Raw genomic sequence first — 19,712 nt, 5'->3', positions numbered from 1 at the left:
TCAGTATCATAGTGTTTAGTATAGTTTTAGTCTGGTGTGTGTCTGTACCTGTTTATATATCTTTGTGGGGACCAAAAGTTGGAATGTTACTATAGTTGTGGGGACCAACAGTCACAGCCCAAAGTGTCTGTCCTCACGAGTTTGAAGGCATTCTTGAGACTCAAAATGTGGTTTTAGTGTCAAGGTTACAATTAGGTTATTGTTAGGTTTAGGCTGAGGGTTAGGGATTTACTTTTGATATTTAGGGTAAGCGGCTAGGGAAAACATCATGTAAATTACATGTCCTCACTAAGATATCAAAACGAGAATGTGTGTGTGTATACTGAAGTAAAGTACACATGCTCCGATGTGTAAACCGTGTTTTGTTCCCGAGTTCAATCACCGCTCTAATTGTTTCTCAAATTTCATGCTTGCCACTGGGTTTAAACATTGCCATGGTAACAGCCACCTCCATTAATCAGACAAGTCAGTGTTTCAACTTAGAATTGTGGGTAGAGTAGTTCTTTTCCCTGACATCACAAATAAAACGTTGATATCTTCGAGACTTGTGTTTTCTACAGGAGCATCTACAGCCGTTTCACTGTTGTGACTGTAAATAAGTCTAGTTTAGATGGTTACAGCTCATAATTATGACATAGTGGGCGTCTCGCTTTTTTTTTTTTTTAGAATTTTGTCATTCAGATATTATAAAGTTCAGGATACTCTATGTGTCATGTCTCCTTTCATAGAGGATTTCATAGATGTTAGCGAGGTTAGCCACGGTTGAATTACGTCACAGCTAAATCTCACATCTTTTGGATCCATCCTCATGTAGAAATCAGTCCACGTGCTTCATCCTATCCTCTGGCTAATGTTAGCTAACAGTAGCCAAACACACCCGTAACACAGAAAGAAAAGCTAGCTATCCAACATAGCTAACCATAACTTTGTTGCTAACATCATCAGGATGTTATCAGCTGGGTTTTTTTGCCCTCATGAGAAGTTATGTGTGGATGCTGCTCGCTGTTGACAAGAGGTTTTGAGGTAAAACACATGGGAGCAGCTTTAAACATCCCATTGGTTTGGATTTCTGTGGAAAACCCATCTTTGTGGAGTCTTTCATTTAGAAATCAGTCCTCAAGCTTTCCAAGGCAACTGAGAGTCAAGGAAGGCGCCATTTCTTTAAGCTGCGCTACAATCGATTCACACTTTAGCATTAATAAAAATAATTTAACACACGAAAAATATGAAATAGTAAAAGATCCACTGAATCAGATTTTCTGATCATCCAAACCTTAAACCGGTTTTGTGTCCAGAAGTGGACAGAGATCAGGTCTTCATCCTCCCCCTCATCATCACATCGCTGACATCTGTTCAGTTTCAGACCAGGAGGCATCGAGGTTCAACACACACACACACACACACACACACACACACACACACACACACACACACACACACACACACACACACTACAGAGGCAGGAGAAGGCTAATTAGACGTCGACAGAAAAGGTTAAAGTATCAAACTGACAGCTCAGGGTGGAGGCCGAAAGCAGCAGGTCGCCACCCGTGAATCATCCACAGCATCATGTGTTTAATCCAGCGTCTGTTATCATGAAACTAATACGTTTAGCATGACTGCAGATCAGGACAGATGTGACAGTCAAAGACAAAGGAAGGAAACAATAAGCTTTAAATGATTAATGTGACACAGAATTAAAAACTATAAATTATATTCCAGCTACTGTGCGATCAGCGCTGACGCTTAGTGCCAAAAATGCCTCTGAGAAGTTAATGGGTTTGTTGAAATGAAACCGTGTGCGTGACTCGAGCGGCGGAGGTATTTCTGTTCTAACGCAGACGTTATTTATTGGATGAATTATTCACGCCTTGTACAGCTGATTTGTTTGTTGTTGTTTGTGAATGTCAGGCTTCGTTTTATCAGTCCCGAGCAGATGCACTCGCTCCTCCTGTGAAATGGTGTGAAAAACTGCAGTGACCTGCTGTTACGGAGCCTTTTCATTCAGCCGTGTATTTGTGAGCTGAGGTGACTCACAGGTTCTGTATTTTCCAGCTTATTAACTAAAAACTTTCATTAAAAAGTTTTTTTAAGGCTGCAAATTAGATGTAGATTACAGGATACAGGTATATTCTTGCTTGTTGCATTTAAGCTGTTTAAAAGCTTAAATAAACATGAAGTTAGTATGGATTTCCTTCCAGTCACTATAGATCGAGTTGGCTTTGTTTTAGTTAAAGATTTGTCTCACTGACCTGTAAATAATGTGACTTTATTAGGTGATTCTCAGCTGTTTATGGTTTATGTTTGTAATGCACGAACCTTATATTTCTTTCCTTATCTAACATTAAATGTTAAAGCTATTTTCTCAAAAGCTCATATATAATAAATGTATATTTAATGACTTAACCAAGAAGCAGAAACTTCTTTGGAAACCCATTTAGCTGCAATTTAGAGCTAAATCACAGCTGCTATTTAGTTGCTATTACAGCTGCAATTTACTGCTAAAAAAGGTCATGCACTGAAATGATAGATTTTTCCTTTCCTTTGCAGATTACCTGGAAAATACTGAAATAAAATTTCAAACTGCTAAGAATGGAGGGGAAAATAAATCTCATCGCGTATGCTCATATATGAACGAACCCACGGCCTGACACAGGGTTAAATCTGGCTTTGCAGATGCAGAAGCGTCGTGTTAAGACTGGTTAGTGGACAGTTTAAGGTTTCTAAGTTATTGGGGCGATCGTGGCTCAAGAGTTGGGAGTTCGTCTTGTAATCGGAAGGTTGCCGGTTCGAGCCCCGGCTTGGACAGTCTCGGTCGTTGTGTCCTTGGGCAAGACACTTCACCCGTTGCCTACTGGTGGTGGTCAGAGGGCCCAGTGGCGCCAGTGTCCGGCAGCCTCGCCTCTGTCAGTGCGCCCCAGGGCAGCTGTGGCTACAATGTAGCTGCCATCACCAGTGTGTGAATGGGTGGATGACTGGATATGCAAAGCGCTTTGGGGTCCTTAGGGACTAGTAAAGCACTATATAAATACAGGCCATTTACCATCTGGACAGTCATTCCCAGAATGAAGAATGCTGGAGCCCAATTTTATGGACGTTTTGGATCTTCTAGTGCAGGAGTGTCCAACTCCAGGCCTCGAGGGCCGGAGTCCTGCAGGTTTTAGATGTGTCCTTCATTCATCACAGCTGCCCTGTCACACCTGGAGAAGAGAGACACGTATGTGAGGATGCTGTTTGTAGATTACAGCTCAGCATTCAATACCATCGTTCCCTCGAAGCTGGACAGGAAACTGCAGGATCTAGGACTGAGCAGCTCCCTCTGCAGCTGGATCCTTAGCTTCCTGTCTGACAGACGCCAGGTGGTCAGACTGGGCAGCATCACCTCATCCCCCATCACACTGAACACTGGTGCTCCACAGGGGTGTGTACTGAGCCCTCTCCTGTACTCACTCTACACCTACGACTGCACAGCCACTAACAGCTCCAACATCATTGTGAAGTTTGCGGACGACACTACAGTGGTGGGTCTTATCACCAACGGTGATGAGACGGCCTACAGGGAGGTCAGCGCCCTGACCCACTGGTGTCAAGACAACCATCCCACCCTCAACGTCGCAAAGACAAAGGAGTTGATAGTGGACTTCCGGAGGTGCAGAGAAGTACACACCCCCATCACCATCAACGGCGCTGCTGTGGAGAGAGTGAGCAGCTTCCGGTTCCTTGGAGTACATCTGGCTGAGGATCTTACGTGGTCAGTACACACAAACAAAACAGTGAAGAAGGCGCAGCAGCGCCTCTTCTTTCTCAGGAGACTGAAAAGATTCGGCATGAGCCCCCGCATCCTCAGGACCTTCTATCACTGTGCCATTGAGAGCATCCTCACTGGATGCATCACCACCTGGTATGGCAACAGCACCGCCTACAACTGCAAAGCTCTCCAGCGAGTAGTGCGGTGCTCTGAACGGATAATTGGAGGTGAGCTTCCCTCCCTCCAAGACATCTACAGGAAGCGCTGCCTGAGGAAAGCGGGGAGGATCATCAAGGACTCCAGTCACCCCAGCCATAAACTGTTCAGACTGCTTCCATCAGGAAGGAGGTTCTGCAGCATCCGGTCCTGTACCAGCAGACTGAGAGACAGCTTTTTCCATCAGGCCATCAGACTGCTGAACACGTCATAGACACCTCAGCTTCACTACTGGAGCTTCAACATTATGCACTCCACACTGTATATAAATGCCACTTGTTTTGCACATATTCAACTCTGTATATTTTATATATTTTATTATTATTATTATTATTTTTATTTTTATTTATTTATTTATTTTATTTATTTATTTTTTTTTATTATTTTTTTTTTTTACTATTTAATTTGTAAAAATGTGTATACACACACACACACACACACACACACACGTAGGAAAATATTTAGTATACACATCCAGAAATGCATACACTATTATATATTGTACATATATTTATTAGTTTCAGGTTGGCCATTCTTGTATTTTGCTCGTTTGTGTTGTTGTGTTTGCACATCTCTGTTGCTTGTGGGGCTCGCACACAAGAATTTCACTCGCATGTGCTGTGCCAGTGTGCCTGCACATGTGATGTGACAATAAAAGTGATTTGATTTGATTTGATTTAAATGGTTAAATTACCTCCTCAACATGTCTTGAAGTTCTCCAGAGGCCTGCTAATGAACTAATCACTTGATTCAGGTGTGTTGACCCACAGTGAAATCTAAAACCTGCAGGACACCGGCCATCGAGGCTGCAGTTGGACACCGTTCTAGTGAGTCTCTTGGCGAGTGTGATCTTTCATCAGCAGCTTTCATTTTGTCTCACCACGGCCATCGCTCCATTTAAAACTGTGTGGTGCCACTGCTGTACCCCAAATCATGACCCTCTTGATTGGGAGTCGTCTGAAGGCCGTGTCCTCTGCTGTCATCACCAGTAATCTTGGAGTTGTGTTTGATTAGTCCCTGACACCAATCTAAAGCAGAGCTCTACATGCCTGTTTTTACAATCTCAGAATTTTTAGTTGATTGCGTTTCTAAAGAGGAGCTTGCTCATGCACTAATGTAAATGTATGTAATCCTGTATCCACTTTGGTAATTTGAATCTTTCTCACTCAGTAAATCTGCCCTGGATTTCTCACAGACAACTTCAGCCAGCAGGTCAAACACACGGTGTCGTATCACCGCAGTACTAACGCTCCTGCCACAACTTCACAGCTACTGTCACTGTTTACAATTAGAGTTTCTCACCTACGGAGCATGTCACTGTCAGGATCACAGCTGTGTGGTTTCTCAAGTTCTTCGACTTTAAGACGAATGTTTGTTCCACGGCCCATCGATACGGGGTGATGACGTTTCCAATGGCCCTCAAACACTGCCGGTAAACTTGCTGTCGTCTCCTGACAGTCAGTGGCGGCTGGACGATCCACATTCACCCAGCATGGACTGGAATTGATTTACATTTGTGCAGAGATTTTGCAAATAATCGCACCACGAGAAAACCGCTCTGGCTTGGTCAGACACACAGTAATAATGTCTCTGCTTAAACAATCTGACCCACTCTGGATGAATTTTTACAAACTGCCCATCGTTTATAAGGACAAAGCTTTTCAAGCTGGTTTACAAGAGCAACAATTGCTGCTTTTTCTAACATCTACAGATGGGTTTGTTCTCGTTGAGTCACTCTGTGCTGCACTATTGTCAGTAGGGCAGCACAGCAGTGAAAATACATTTTAACGGCCAATGAACAAAATATTTAAACAGCTGAGTGCAAGTAAAAAATATGTTGAATGGTTAAATTCGAACGCAAGTCTGCTTCTTTGTGTTTGAATCCAAAGCTTTGTGCAGACACATTTGTCAGTCAGCCTTTACCAAAGAGAAAACCAAGCCTTTAAACTTGAGCTGTAACAATTTGACCCTCAAAAAATGAACATGAAAGCAGCAAAGCCCAAAGAAAATTACAAATTACAGTGGAGAAGAAGGACTTGGCATCATCATGTCTCCCAATCAAGTCGAAATTATTCACACGGATGATCTGTGAGGAAGGAAAATCACCACATCTCCACGTAATCATTCAAATCACTCTTCATAAAGAACTTATCAGCCCTGAAGGGAACCTTTCAGATTTTAAAGGACAGACATTACACATGAATAGGGTAAAATCTTTTACCTAACAGATCTCATTAGAAAACTCTGCCAGTTGATGACCTACTTTAAGGGCATATTTTCTTACCTACTTTCTCTGATTTATTTAGTAGAGATTGCATCCTTCTGAATTCAGCAAGCATCAGTCTCCAGCTCACACCGGAGCAGTTTTCCATCATGGAAAAAGGTGGACTGCCATCTCAGGATGGAGAGGAGCTGCTGCCTCAAGTTAAGGAGTTCAAGTATCTCAGGGTTCATACGTAGGGGAGGAGTGGAGCAGGATATTGGTGGACAGATTGTCTACTGTGGTAAAGAGAGCTGTGAAGGCTGAGTTGCTGGTTTATTGGTTGATCTATGATCCTATCCTCCTCTGTGCCCACGAGCTTTAGGCACTGACTAAGATAAACAACAGAATAGAATCTGCTTTGGATTTCATTAAAAAGTTCTCCAGACTGTTTCACATCTGTCATATGTGCTCAGGGTGAATCTGCTCTCACTCATTCACAGCACAGGGCGCCAGTGGTGGATCTGCCAGTTCTGGTATTCTATGGCACAACTAGAGGAGTGATTCTCAAACTGTGGTACATGTACCACTTGTGGTACTTGGGCTCTCTCTGGTGGTAGGCGGGAAATCTCCAATGTTTTTAAAGATTAAATAATGTACCATTGTGGAGGTATGCAAAGACGACACAAGAGTTTCCGAAGCTCTTCTGGCAGCCTGAGTCGACCAAAAATGTCTCCCCGAGCGTGAGTCCTCTATGAAGAGCAGCCTTTCCTTATCGCCAAAGGTTGCGGCTGTTACAAAGCGCTGGGTCTTAAAACTGGGTTTTAAGACCCAGTTTCCCTGGGTCTTAAAACTGCAAAGGCGGCACAGCGTTGTCACGCTGATGCTTAAAACACTGCCCTTTTCCGCGGTGCCACCGCGCTGCGATCCCAGCCACCATCGATGAGTTGAAGGCCCCCGGGAGAATCGGTGGTGGTGCAGTAGATGCTGTCGGTGAGTCGGGAACTATCGCCTGGATGCCGAAGCACCTGGTTGCCAGGAGAATCTGATCCGCTTCTGCGAGTGAGCGGTAATCCTTCGCGGCCAGCAGCGGGGAGTTGGCAAGGCCAGCTCGCACCGGCACCTGTCAGAGGAAGACGTGAGTGAAGAGGAATCCGCCGTCATCCTAGCAAGGACAGCGTACTCTCCGTGGGCTCGAGAGCGGTACCATCACCCAAGCCCGAGAGAGAGAGGAGTTTCTCAGCCGTTCTGCATCGGAGAGGGAATAGCGCAGCACCAGCAGAGCCTTGAGAGCGGTGTATCATCACACGGCGGGTGGACAGCGGATCCAGCAAGGCCACCGCAGGATGGTATTTCGTGTCATCGGCTGAAACGCCACGAAGACCAAACTGAGCTTCGACATGCACAAACCAGGAAGGCCTGGAAGGCTGCCACAGCAAAAATTAAAACGTGCAGCTCTGCTATCACTTCCAACATAAATGAAGACAGAAAAATAAACAGCAGCGACGCTTGTAGGGTTACTGAAGTCGGGCTAGCTGGTATACAATGAGGTGCTGCGTGGTGGCTAGCTACACAGCTATGGCTAGCATAAACACAGTGAAGCTGGAGGATGAACGCTAACTTTTTTCAATTAAATGACAGTCTTAATAAAGCAGAGTAGTTTGGACAGACAGCGGTCCTGCTGATGGGTTGAGGGCCTTCTACGGTCCTGCCCAGCTCTCCTAGAGTAACTGCCTGTCTCCTGGAGAGACAGATATTGATGTACCATCCTGGAGGAGCAAACTCTGTAGGGCCCAGGTATCACTTCATGATACCATTAGTGACACTGACGGCCAAACTAGTGAAAAAACAGCGAAAAACGATGAGGAGGGAAAACGTGTCAGCGCTCTCTACGTCTAAAAACTGCTCCTGTTTTTGGGGTTGTCTCATTGTTGCCCCTCTTGTGCACCCGTTATAAATTTCATTAACACTAAAGCAGCTGGAAGTGATTAACAACCCCCTGTGATACTTACCTGACCAGATCAATACAACAGACGTTTGATTGAAATGATGAAGTTGAGGTTCCTCAGTCGATGACTGACATAAAGGCTTAGTTTTTAATGTATAAAATTGTATGTTTGAATATAAACGAGGTATTCTCATCATAAATGCACACAGATTTGTGCACATGTACAGTTAACAAAGTGAAATAAAGAACTAAATGTGTGTTTTAGTCAATTTTATTCTGCATGTCACATGCAGCCATGATTTACTGTTAGGAAACAAGTTAACAGGTGTGAACATGTTTAAAGAGCTGCCGTTAGTTTTCCTAACCTTTTCTAATCCTCCATGGATCAGCTCTTCCATCTCCTGCTGCTCAGAGGCCCCGCCCACATGCAGATGGCAGCGGATGGTGGAGGTACTGCCTCTCGAGCAGCCGCCTCCAATTAAAACCCCTCCAGCAGCCAAATTAAACAACAAACACTGTGGTCCGTGCTCACAGATGGTTGCAAAATGTCTCTGTTGCCAAATTTGGCAACAGCGAGGCTTTAAGCTCGACTCCCACAGGACAGACAACACCATCGTGTTCTTCAGGGAGGACTTAATGAAACCTTTATTAGAGGAGTTAACATTCAGCGAGGGGCTGCAGAGGCACAGAAGGACTCACAGAGGCAGAATAAACGGTTCTGCGTGGAGGGGTCGTTCAGCCACGTTTTGACCTCAGTGATTAGTTTCTTCATATCACAGACGGCTCACAATACAAGCAGTTAATGTTTGTGCAGGGCAGATAACGACTCTGCTGTAATTGATTTGTGTTTGACTTTCACCCGCAGCAGAAGTGAAGCAGGAAATGAAATCTTTAAATAGCCCAGTGAAAGACAGACACTCACCGTCTCCGTCTCCTGAACCAGAACCGGGATCTGCGAAGACACAAGAGACACAAACCATCAGATTTCTGCTTGTTATTAAACCCTTAAACCAACCGTCTCCTGGACGGGAAGCCATGCAGCTTTTTAGTTCCTTTAGTGGTTTATTATATAAAGATCTTTTATTTAAGATATGTGCTTTTACAAACTTCATGTATAAAGTTGTTATTTATTGTAAACCCGACTAGAATTTGCAGCCCTGAACATCCAAGGGAAGATTTCAGATATATGCAAATGCCCTCCATGTTACGGATTCATAAGACTGTATGACTTTTGGGCTTTTTAAAAAGAAATCAATTCCATTACTGACTGATGATGAATTTTCGGTGTGGGCTTGAGCAGGTTTGCAGCATTAAAGCCACTGTTACTGCGATTATCAGGGACTTTGAACATTATTGAAAGAGGTGTGCATGTAAAAATTGTCACTACCATACAGTAAGTGAAAATAAACCTTGGAGATGTTCCAGGGAGTACGCGTACCACTTGTGGTACTTGGGCTCTCTCTGGTGGTAGGCGGGAAATCTCCAATGTTTTTAAAGATTAAATAATATACCATTGTGGAGGTATGCAAAGACGACACAAAAGTTTCCGAAGCTCTTCTGGGAGCCTGAGTCAACCAAAAAATGTCTCCCCGAGCGTGAGTCCTCTATGAAGAGCAGCCTTTCCTTATCGCCAGAGGTCGCGGCTGTTACAAAGCACTGGCGGGCTGGTTTCCCTGGGTCTTAAAACTGCAAAGCCAATTAGTCCAATCCAGTTTCAGTGGATTGGACTAATTGGTACTGGTATAAACAAGAACCAGACCCATTTATATAGCATCAGTACACAGTCACCTACGAGCAAAAACCTGGAGATGGTCGAAAGGAAGAACTCCCGTTCAACAGGAAGTGACCTCCAGCAGAACCGAGCTCATAGACTCTACTTGGATAGACCACCCAAGTGACTAATTTTAGCATTTTTTTTTATATTTTCAGTGATAATCATGCAAATCATGATCTATTGTTTTGTGTGAATAGCCTCAATGGTTCTGCTTTGATTTACTCAAACCAAGTACTAAATCAAACCCCATAGTTAGTAAAAATAACGCCATTTCACTCAGGGGGACTACAAACTTAAATATTGTTCCATCTATGAGATTTATCAATGGGTTGTGCCTAAAGGCATCAGGTGAGCCATCGGGTTAAAAAGAGCTACAAACCAAGAGCTTATAATTTCCAAATTTGAACAGAAATGAACCAAAATATACTTCAAGCATAATTCAAATGTTTAAACCGGCACAAACATATAAAGGCTGACACATGAAGCTGCAAACATTTGTACTGAACCCCAAAATCAGGGCTATTGATCTTGTACTCATTGATCAACTTTCATTCATTCATCCATTAACAGAGCAAATACATGTCAATCATGGTACAGCAGGTACAGGTATGTGGATGTAAGGGTGTATTCCTCTCTGGCAGCAGGTTTAAATAAACAGGATTATGTTTGCGGCGCCTCGTTGGCTCAGACCTGCGGCTCCATCAGGAAATTGACTGACAGCATAAAACTTGGCACGTCTGCCTCGAATTAAGAAATGGACGCCGCGTTTGGAGTTTCTGGCACGCAGCTGCTGCTGCATTAAGAAATGGACACCGGCTGCTTTGTTCAATTAAATTTCACCTTTAGCTGCTTCACTTCTTTACAAAGTCATGATGAGATTGTTTTTCATGGGAAAGCAGGAAGAAATGGTCCAAGAGTGGGTACAGATATTAATGGTTCTGTCAGTATGGTATTGATTAAACGTTAAGAGTTTGGTTGCAAACTGTAGGTGGGACTCTGCTTCAACCTCTTAAAAGCAAAAAAAAAAAAAAAAAAAAAAAACATCAGTGGGTGAGGGAGATGTTAATTTAGTAAAGAGAAAATTATTTAATGTTCAAGGTGAAGGGTTTAAATCTTTTTCCAAAATCAGTGAGCAGTGGGGCTTGTTCTTTGATGCACTATTTTATGACCAGTATTCAGTGTTTGTAGTCATGTGACTGCTAATGACATGACATTAAGTGTAAAGAGAGCATAAAGAGACGTTGTAGACCGATCTGCAACCACAGGCCAAAAAGGGAACGTTCCCAGTTTCTGTTTGGTGTCCAAGTGTTTCAGGTCAGCTAATAGTTTTTGGCTAGCTAGCCAAATAACATCTCTAATCACATAATATATTTTCATAATAATAACCATAGGTAGCAAAACACAGTTAGTCAGCTAGCTAGAATTAAATTGATAAAGTAACTCACAGTAAAGTATACTCTATTCCAGGAGTTGAATTAGCCAACCACATCTATATTAACATAGTTTGCTATAGGGGGTAGGGACAGGCTTAGGGCGTCGGGGGGTTCCCCGGAGGCATCTTCCTTGGGGGGCTCAACCCGGGGTAGCGGTCACGTCCGGTTGGGGGCTCTGTTGGCTCTCAGGTGACTGTTTCCTCGCGGCTGCGTGCAGCGGGGCTAGGGGAGGGTCTGTGCTGACGGACGTGGGTTACTGACCTGGCAACCTGGCTGCCCCTGGGTGGGTCCGGGATGGGCGTGAGGTTCTGGGGGCGCTCCGTCTCTGGGCTGGGGCCCGGGCCGGGCCTCGGGGGCTTGGGTCCTGGTTGGTGTGTTGCCGGGGTTGTGGGCGGGTGGGTGCATGGGGGCCCGGCCCTGGAGCAGGGTGCCGCCGGTGCGTCGAGCCGCCTGGGGGGCTCTTCATCTGGTGGGGGGGATGGTCACATCTTGCAGGAGCTTTCTTCTCTTCAGGAACTCTCTGCGGGAGGGGGAGATACAGGAGAGGTGGAGGAAGATCTCAGCCTGGGCGTTTACCGTCTTATGTAGTCTGGAAGATGTGTGGATGGTGGGGTGGGTGCAGTTTTCTCTGTGGTGGGGTTGGGTGGACTGTCCAGGGCTCTGTGGAGCCGGAGGGCGCTACTGCACTGGGCCCCGGTCTGATGGGCCTGGGCCCCCCTTCCCTGGCGGGTCGCGGAGGGTGGGAGTGCCTACTGGGGTCAGCGGGGGAGCTGGCCCCAGGGAGGGGTTACCTGCCCCTCCCTTCCTTCCCTCCCCATCTCCAGCTGCCTCCCTCTTCCCGCTCCTCCACAACCACCCACACATGCAGGGCCTTGGAGTGGGGGTATGTCACCAGGGTGCAGAGGAGGCTACCCCCCCCCCCCCCCTGTCCCCTTCTGGCTGCCTCTGCCTCAATTTTATCCCACAACTTAGACATTCACATTATTCACACTCTCATTACACATACATATAGGATCTTGGGGGTGGGCACAATCACGGAGTCCAATTTACCATCAGGGTGTATACCTCACCCCTGACGTCGTTGCCCACCTCTCAATTTTAAATACACTTAGTCATTGAGGGCTAGCAGGAGGGACTATGCGCTTACCTGCTGCTCCATGGCAGGTAGCTCCATGCCCTCCTGGGTTTTAATTGCACCTTAGAACACATATGCATCAACACTACAATGAGCGGGTGGAGGGAGGTTTGGAGTCTTCTCCCACCCCCATTCTCTGCGGCCTGCTGGAGCGGGAGGGCTAGTAGGAGGAGTTGGCCGTCCGACTGCGGTCTGGGGTGTGGGGCCTCCCTGCTGCTGCGGAGTCGGGGTGGTCTGCCTCTCCCCACCGCAGGGAAAAGGGTAACACCACCTGGGTCTGGGTGCAATTCCCCCCTCCAGGGGCAAGGGTACCTAGACCCGGTTTGTAGAGTACGCTTGGGGAGTGTGATTGTGTGTACAGCGTCTCTTTATGTCTGTCTCCACGTTGGTTGAGTGTGGAGTGAGTGCATATGAGAGCATGAGGGTGGGAATGGATGTTTGTGTCTGTGTGTGCCTGTATGTCTGTGTCTATATGTCAGGTTGGGTATCAGACGCCACCTCTCTGGGGACACCTCAGGCCCTCCAAGGTTTGGAGGCCTATCTCCACCCACCACCACTTCCCCTGCCGGTGGCGGACTCCCTCAGGTGTCGGTGTGTTGGTGGTTCTTTGTGTCTGGGGGTGGGCGTCCGGGTACACACCGGCTCACTCCTTGGCGGCCGCTTGTCGGGGCCTGGGGCCTGGGGCTCGCTCGGGCCCCTTTGGAGGTGGGGTGCCCCCGGCCTCTCGGCCTGGGGCTCGGTCACTCAGGCACAGCTGGGGGCCGGCGGAGCTCACGGGCGCGTCACTGCAACTCCCCCTGACTTCTGCTCCGCGGCTGCTGGGCGAGCCCTCATCTGGGACTCTCCTCAGCTCTTACTGGAACAGTGGCGCGGCTGCCCCTCTGTTGGTCTTCCTTGGTCTCTTGTGTTCTGGGGGCCTCTGGATGTCTGGAGTTTTGATCTCCTCCATACCCGCTTCACACCCTGGAGGACGGGGCTGTGGCCCCCCCCACACTCCCTAGCAGATCATTACATGGAGAAACCTTTGGAATGCAAGCATGCTGATCCACACAGGTGTACACACGGGTATTCACAGACGCGGACTAAAGCTTTCTTGGCTGCTACCTCAAAGCACACTGTGCGCTGTCTATCTTGCGTGCTGCACAATATCGTTTATTATTTAGTAAATATTGATATCTATGGCTAGCTAGTTTATTGTGATGGTGCTTTGTTTTCTCTATTATTATGTTGCTCTTTGTTGTTTGCTGTCTCCTCTGTTTGTTTTTTTTGTTTGTTTGTTTTTTTTTTTTCTCCATACAGGTGACCCAGGAGTTCTTTTTTTTTTTTTTTTCTCTCTCTTCCCCCCCCTTCTCACCGTCTCTTCTCCCCTTTGGTTTTCTTTCTTTCTCTCCCCCTCTTTCTCTCATTCATTCCCCCTGTCCTATTTATTTAAAAAAAAAAACAAACAAACAAAAAAAAAAAAAAAACATAGTTTGCTAAATAAGAAATCTTAAAGCATGTTTGTGTCAGCTGATAGCCACCTTCATGTGTCCACTTGCTGATATTACAAGGAGAGAATCCAGATAATGAAAAGATCCCGGGTGTGGTGAAGTTGCTTCCTTGTACAGGACTCAGAAAATCATCTTAGGATCAGAAGGTGCTTGATCCCTTACGTAGCACCTAGCTAGCTAACTTTAGCTAAACTTGCTAACATTGTTATTAGCAAAATGCTATCTGAAGCTACAGCAGTGGGGTTTTTTTGTAGTTATGTGGGGTTTGTGAGCTGAGAGACAGCCTTTTATTGACATTTGTTTGACATTTAATCATCTGTAAGCTAATATCATATATTTTAGCATCAAAACTGAACTGAGTTCTTAAAATCAGTCCACAGCCTGTCAGAGAAGTCAAAATGTTACAGTTACAATCTGTTCTAACACTGAAAAAAAAAAAGAACTTGTGAAAACAAGTTACCCAACATACATTTTATGAAATAATGCATTTATAACCACACTTCTGTGTCCTTCATGGTTTAGTTTGATTTCCTACAATCTAATCAAAACCTATAAAACAAGAGCTTGAAACAGACGTTTGTTGGAAACGGGTCTATCAGGGATTTAATTAGATAAACGAAACATTACAACGCTGTATTGATTTGCTGGGGGGGAGATTTAGTTATACATGAGCGCAGAGCACACTTTAGAAACTGATAACAAGTAATGATTAGAATTGCACTAGATGAGACAAAGAAAGATAAATCACGGAAATATATGCACCGTGGGTAACGAGAGGAGTCAGTTGGTACAGATTGGAAAATAATAAGGAACACGAGTGAAAGTCATACTTTTTTTTCTAAAATCAATTTGGCCTAACTTGAAATAAGAATATAAAACAGAAGCTAATGATCCCTGCTGGGAAATGCAAGGAAATCAGCTGTCAGTCAGACCCCACTGCGCTCACTGACCTGCCGCCATATTTAGCCTATATATGAAAGAGCGATGGGTAACAAACTAACAAGGAATGAAAGTAATTACAGGTGGGAGAAATATACTGAACTCTAAACCTGTTTTTACTGTTTAATTCATACATGATGTGACAAAAGAACAAATAATCCATAGTCCACTGTCATTCCCACACAGCAAATTCAAAAGTGTTAAATGTTTTGGTGTTAGTAGTCTTCTTGCAAAAGTAGAGTTTATTTTACTCTAAGTAGAGTCACATTCTTTTAATGTAACTCTGAGGTGTAAAATGATAGTAGTTAAAATCGAGTGTTAAAAATGAGTGTTTCTATTTCAAATCTGGAGGTGTTACAATGGAAACATTAACTCTTGAACTCTTGAACTCCAACAGGGGCTATGACACCAATAGAGTAAATTCACAGACTCCGCCCCCAGCACCATAGGCTCCAAACGAAGCTGGAGTGAAGCCGTTTCAGAACATTTTGCTCTACATATTTGAGTTGTTTGCCATGCTTGGTAAATCATTTTTTCAAAGATTGTTTCAATTATTATTATTATCTTTTACTTCTGTGGCTCTTTGGAGTTGAGACAAAGCTGTGTGAAAGGCATTAGCCATGTTGCTCGGTGATAGCATAATATTCTGTTTTAGCTAGCTGAAAGGTATTGTTTGCGGGCAAATACCACAGCCTTGAAAAACAGCTTGCATGTGAATTTTCAGTCAAACTTTTGGTCAAATACACCTAAAACAATGTCTAGATAGTGAAATGTTGGTATAATGGTGCCCACATCAAACATTACTGTGTCTGATGTGGGCTTATCTGATCATTACTGTGTTTTCTTTGAAAGTAAAATCTCAGCCCACACAAATATATCAACAGCAGTGATCACAAAACGGTGTATAACTGAAGACAGTAGTGAGATCTTTAACCAGGTCTTCCCATTAACACCTGACCTGTCCAAAGGTTCAGTCAATGAGCTCGTCAATAGCTTTAATGCAAAAATGTTAAATGTAATGGATACTATTGCCCCCATTAAGGTGAAGGTTATCTCTGGAAGGAAAAAGTCTCCATGGAGAAACTCCACACTAGTGAAAAATGAAAAAAGAGAGTGTAGGAAAGCTGAGCGCAGATGGAGAAAAACAAACCTCCAGGTTCATTATGACATCTATAAAGAGAAACTTCACAATTATAATTTACAACTGAGGAGTGCAAGAAGGTCCTACTTCTCTGACATCATCACTAAAAACAGCCATAATGCTCGGGTCTTATTTTCTACAGTTGACAGGCTAACAAACCCTCCTGTGCCAGTGGCAGCTGAACTTCATTCAACCATGGCCTGCAATGACTTTGCCAAATTCTTCACAGACAAAATCAAAAAGATTAGACAAGCAGTTGGTACATCAACAGCAGATCCAGGATATGTACTGTGTCCACCGAAAAACTGTTTAAACACCATCAAACAGTTTGACCCTATTAACAGCAAAGACCTGGAGGACATCTTAGGTCAACTGAACTCCTCCTCTTGCTGTTTAGATGTCCTGCCAACAAGTTTTTTCAAAAAGGTCTCAAAGACTTTGGAGTCAGACCTGTTACAGATCGTCAACTTTTCCTTAATGTCAGGTGTGTTTCCAGAACCACTAAAAACTGCTGTAATCAAACCTATACTGAAAAAGGACAATCTTGACAAGACACAAATGAAAAACTACAGGCTGATCTCAAATCTCCCATTTTTAAGTAAGATCATTGAAAAAGCAGTTTCTCAATGTTAGATTTGTATTGTTGATTGTCATTTATGCTTAGAAATATTTACTTATATATGCTTGAAGTTTTGTAATTAGTTGTAGATTGGTAGAGGTTTTGATCCTTGATAGTCTGCAAACTTTGTGTGTATTAGACAGCACTTTGGGAGCATGAGAGGTCATACCGTGTCTTATTGTTTTATGGTAGGATTAACGTAGCTACGTCTGTTCTAGTCTAGGTGCTCTTTGTTTAGATGAACTGCAGGACTTCCTCACCGTGTTATCTAGGATGAACCATCTAGGGTGAGGGGGAGGCTACCCTCTTCCTGACCAAGGATGTTTGACCCTTTGATCAGCAGTCCCCCCACACACACACACACACACACACACACACACACACACACACACACACACACACACACACAGGCAAGGTACTCTTTGTTTGTATGTAGACGTCGTAGGTTAATGAACCTATGCATATTCATGTAACCTCAATAAAAGGACAGTGTATGGGAGAACGGACGAGACCAACTGGAGTCAAGCGGTTGTCCGGTTCTCTCCCGTGCACGAGTACCATGAAGAAGTTTGCCTACTTGTGTCTTGCTTGCAGTGTAATTATATTGTCTTAACGTTCCAGCGAATAGGTTTATGCTACAAACCTAACACTCAACAGCTCAATTACTTCTTAAAACAGAATAACTGCTACGATGCCTTCCAGTCAGGTTTTAGACAGAACCACAGCACTGAAACCGCTCTGACCAAAGTGTTCAATGACATATGTCTGAACACAGACAGTGGAAAAATGTCAGTCCTAGTTTTACTGGATCTCAGTGCAGCATTTGATACAGTTGACCACAACATATTACTCAAACGACTGGAGAACTGGGCAGGTCTTTCAGGAACTGTACTAAACTGGTTCAAAACATACTTAGAAAACAGGAAATACTTTGTATCAATAGGTAACTTCACATCCGAGCAGACAAGTATCACATGTGGAGTTCCCCAAGGTTCCATCTTGGGACCCCCTCTGTTTAACATTTACATGCTCCCACTGGCACAGATTATAAAGAACAACAAAATAAACCACCACAGCTATGCAGATGACACACAAATATATATCACAATGTCACCAGGAGACCGAGGCCCTGTACAGGCTCTTGGTAAATGCATTGAGGAAATTAATGACTGGTTGTGCCACAATTTTCTCCAGCTAAACAAAAACAAAACTGAAGTAATAGTCTTTGGCGCCAAAGAAAAAACGATTACAGGTCACCAGAGAACTTCAATCTATACATCTAAAAACCACAAACCAGGCGAGAAATTTGGGTGTAGTGATGGATGCAGACCTAAACTTAGAAAAACACATTAAGACAATAACAAAATCAGCTTACTATCACCTCAAGAATATTTCAAGGATAAAAGATCTGATGTCTCAACAGGACCTGGAAAAACTAGTCCATGCATTCATCTTTAGTAGGCTTGATTACTGTAACAGCATCTTTACAGGTCTACCTAAAAAATCAGTCAGACAACTACAGCTCATTCAGAACTCTGCTGCTCGAGTCCTCACTAAGACCAAAAAAGTGGACCACATCAGTCCAGCTCTGAGGTCTTTACACTGGCTGCCTGTCCGTCAGAGGATAGACTTTAAAGTTCTGATGCTGGCCTATAAAGCTCTGAATGGTTTAGGACCAAAATACATCAGTGACCTCCTGACCCAGTATGAACCTTCCAGATCCCTCAGGTCATCTGGATCCGGTCTTTTATCAGTTCCCAGAGTCAGAACCAGACACGGAGAAGCTGCATTCAGCTTTTATGCTCCTTATATCTGGAACAAACTCCCAGAAAGCCTCAGATCAGCTGAAACACTCAGTTTATTTAAATCCAGGTTGAAGACTCACCTGTTCTCAGCTGCATTTGAATAAAGCACCAAATCCACACTTTTAAGCTTAAATTTCAAAACTTACACTAACTACTGATCTTATCTATTTCTGATTTTATCTGTTTTGATTTTATATACTGTTTTGTTTGTTTGTTAAGCTTAAATTTCAAAACTTACATTAACTACTGATTTTATCTACTGTTCTGATTTTATCTGTTTTGATTTTATATACTGTTTTGTTTGTTTGTTTGTTTGTTAAGTGGGTTTAGAGCTCTGGGTAGCTCCCCAGCTGGGTCTAGACTGGGTCTAGAGAGTATTTTAAATTCAGGGAATTTAAAATAGAAAGTAGCTCGTCCACAGAAGGACTGGTAGCTCCCCTTACGATAAGGGTTCAGATTGCGCAAACAGGTGTGAAATGTGTGTGTTTAGTTAGTTAGTTTGTTTGCTTGTTTTAATCAATTTTAAATCATGCTTTTTATTTGTTTTTGTTTCTAATGTCTCTGTAAAGCACTTTGAATCACCTTGTTGTTGAATTGTGCTATACAAATAAATTTGCCTTGCCTTGCCTTGCCTTGCCTACTTGAAGCCTGAAAACGATCTCCCATAAAAAAACCCAAAAACGAGCAAACAGCAGTAGCAGACGTCCTGACTGGATTCTACGTTAGCATAGATCCCTCCAGAGTTTTGTGCACATGGTTTAGGTAAAAATGAAAAAGGTTGAGGTTTTACATTTAGTTCAGTATTACCTGTTGCCTGTGTCCTTGTCTTTTGGGAAAATACTTTATACAAGTAATGGCTCAAAAAGGATTCCTTTTTTTTTTTTTAACTGTGCTGCAATTGATTACTGGATTATTTGTGTCATTAATTAGTGTCAACTAATTTTTATTCAATCTCCACATAGGATATGCTTGTGAAGATGGAATATGGGGGAGAGCAGAAGTGCGTTGCAGTTCCACAAAGTGATGAATGAAGGACATGCATATTGTATTTTGTATTTATTGAAATAAGTGATGAGAATGCTGTTATTTGCATTGTTATTTGCATTTACCAGCTCACCTATGTCAGACCTTTTGATAAACAAAATTCTAATGAAAGTGAGAACATGTATACTGTTACATCTTTCAGAAAATGTTTTGAAATTGTGGTGCACAGTTCAGAATAAATGTTTTTCAAAAACCATTGCATCTTTTTAGTAAATGTTTA

At 43.7% G+C, this 19,712-nt stretch overlaps 1 protein-coding gene across 1 annotated transcript in view; it reads right to left on the bottom strand.

Annotated features, from left to right (window-relative positions):
• Nucleotides 1-19,712, bottom strand: part of tmeff1a (transmembrane protein with EGF-like and two follistatin-like domains 1a) — a 111,542-nt gene that overhangs the window by 23,192 nt on the left and 68,638 nt on the right. The window contains exon 4 of the mRNA XM_085388948.1: nt 9,035-9,064. Coding sequence (XP_085245074.1) covers nt 9,035-9,064 — 30 coding nt within the window. The remainder of the gene's footprint in view (nt 1-9,034; nt 9,065-19,712) is intronic.

Source organism: Rhamphochromis longiceps, linkage group LG18 (genome assembly GCF_057381845.1).
Source record: "Rhamphochromis longiceps isolate RC_006_pf linkage group LG18, R_longiceps_female_GT1.1, whole genome shotgun sequence".
In the NCBI taxonomy this organism is placed as follows: Eukaryota; Metazoa; Chordata; class Actinopteri; order Cichliformes; family Cichlidae; genus Rhamphochromis; species Rhamphochromis longiceps.
This window is presented reverse-complemented; position numbering and strand designations above follow the sequence as displayed.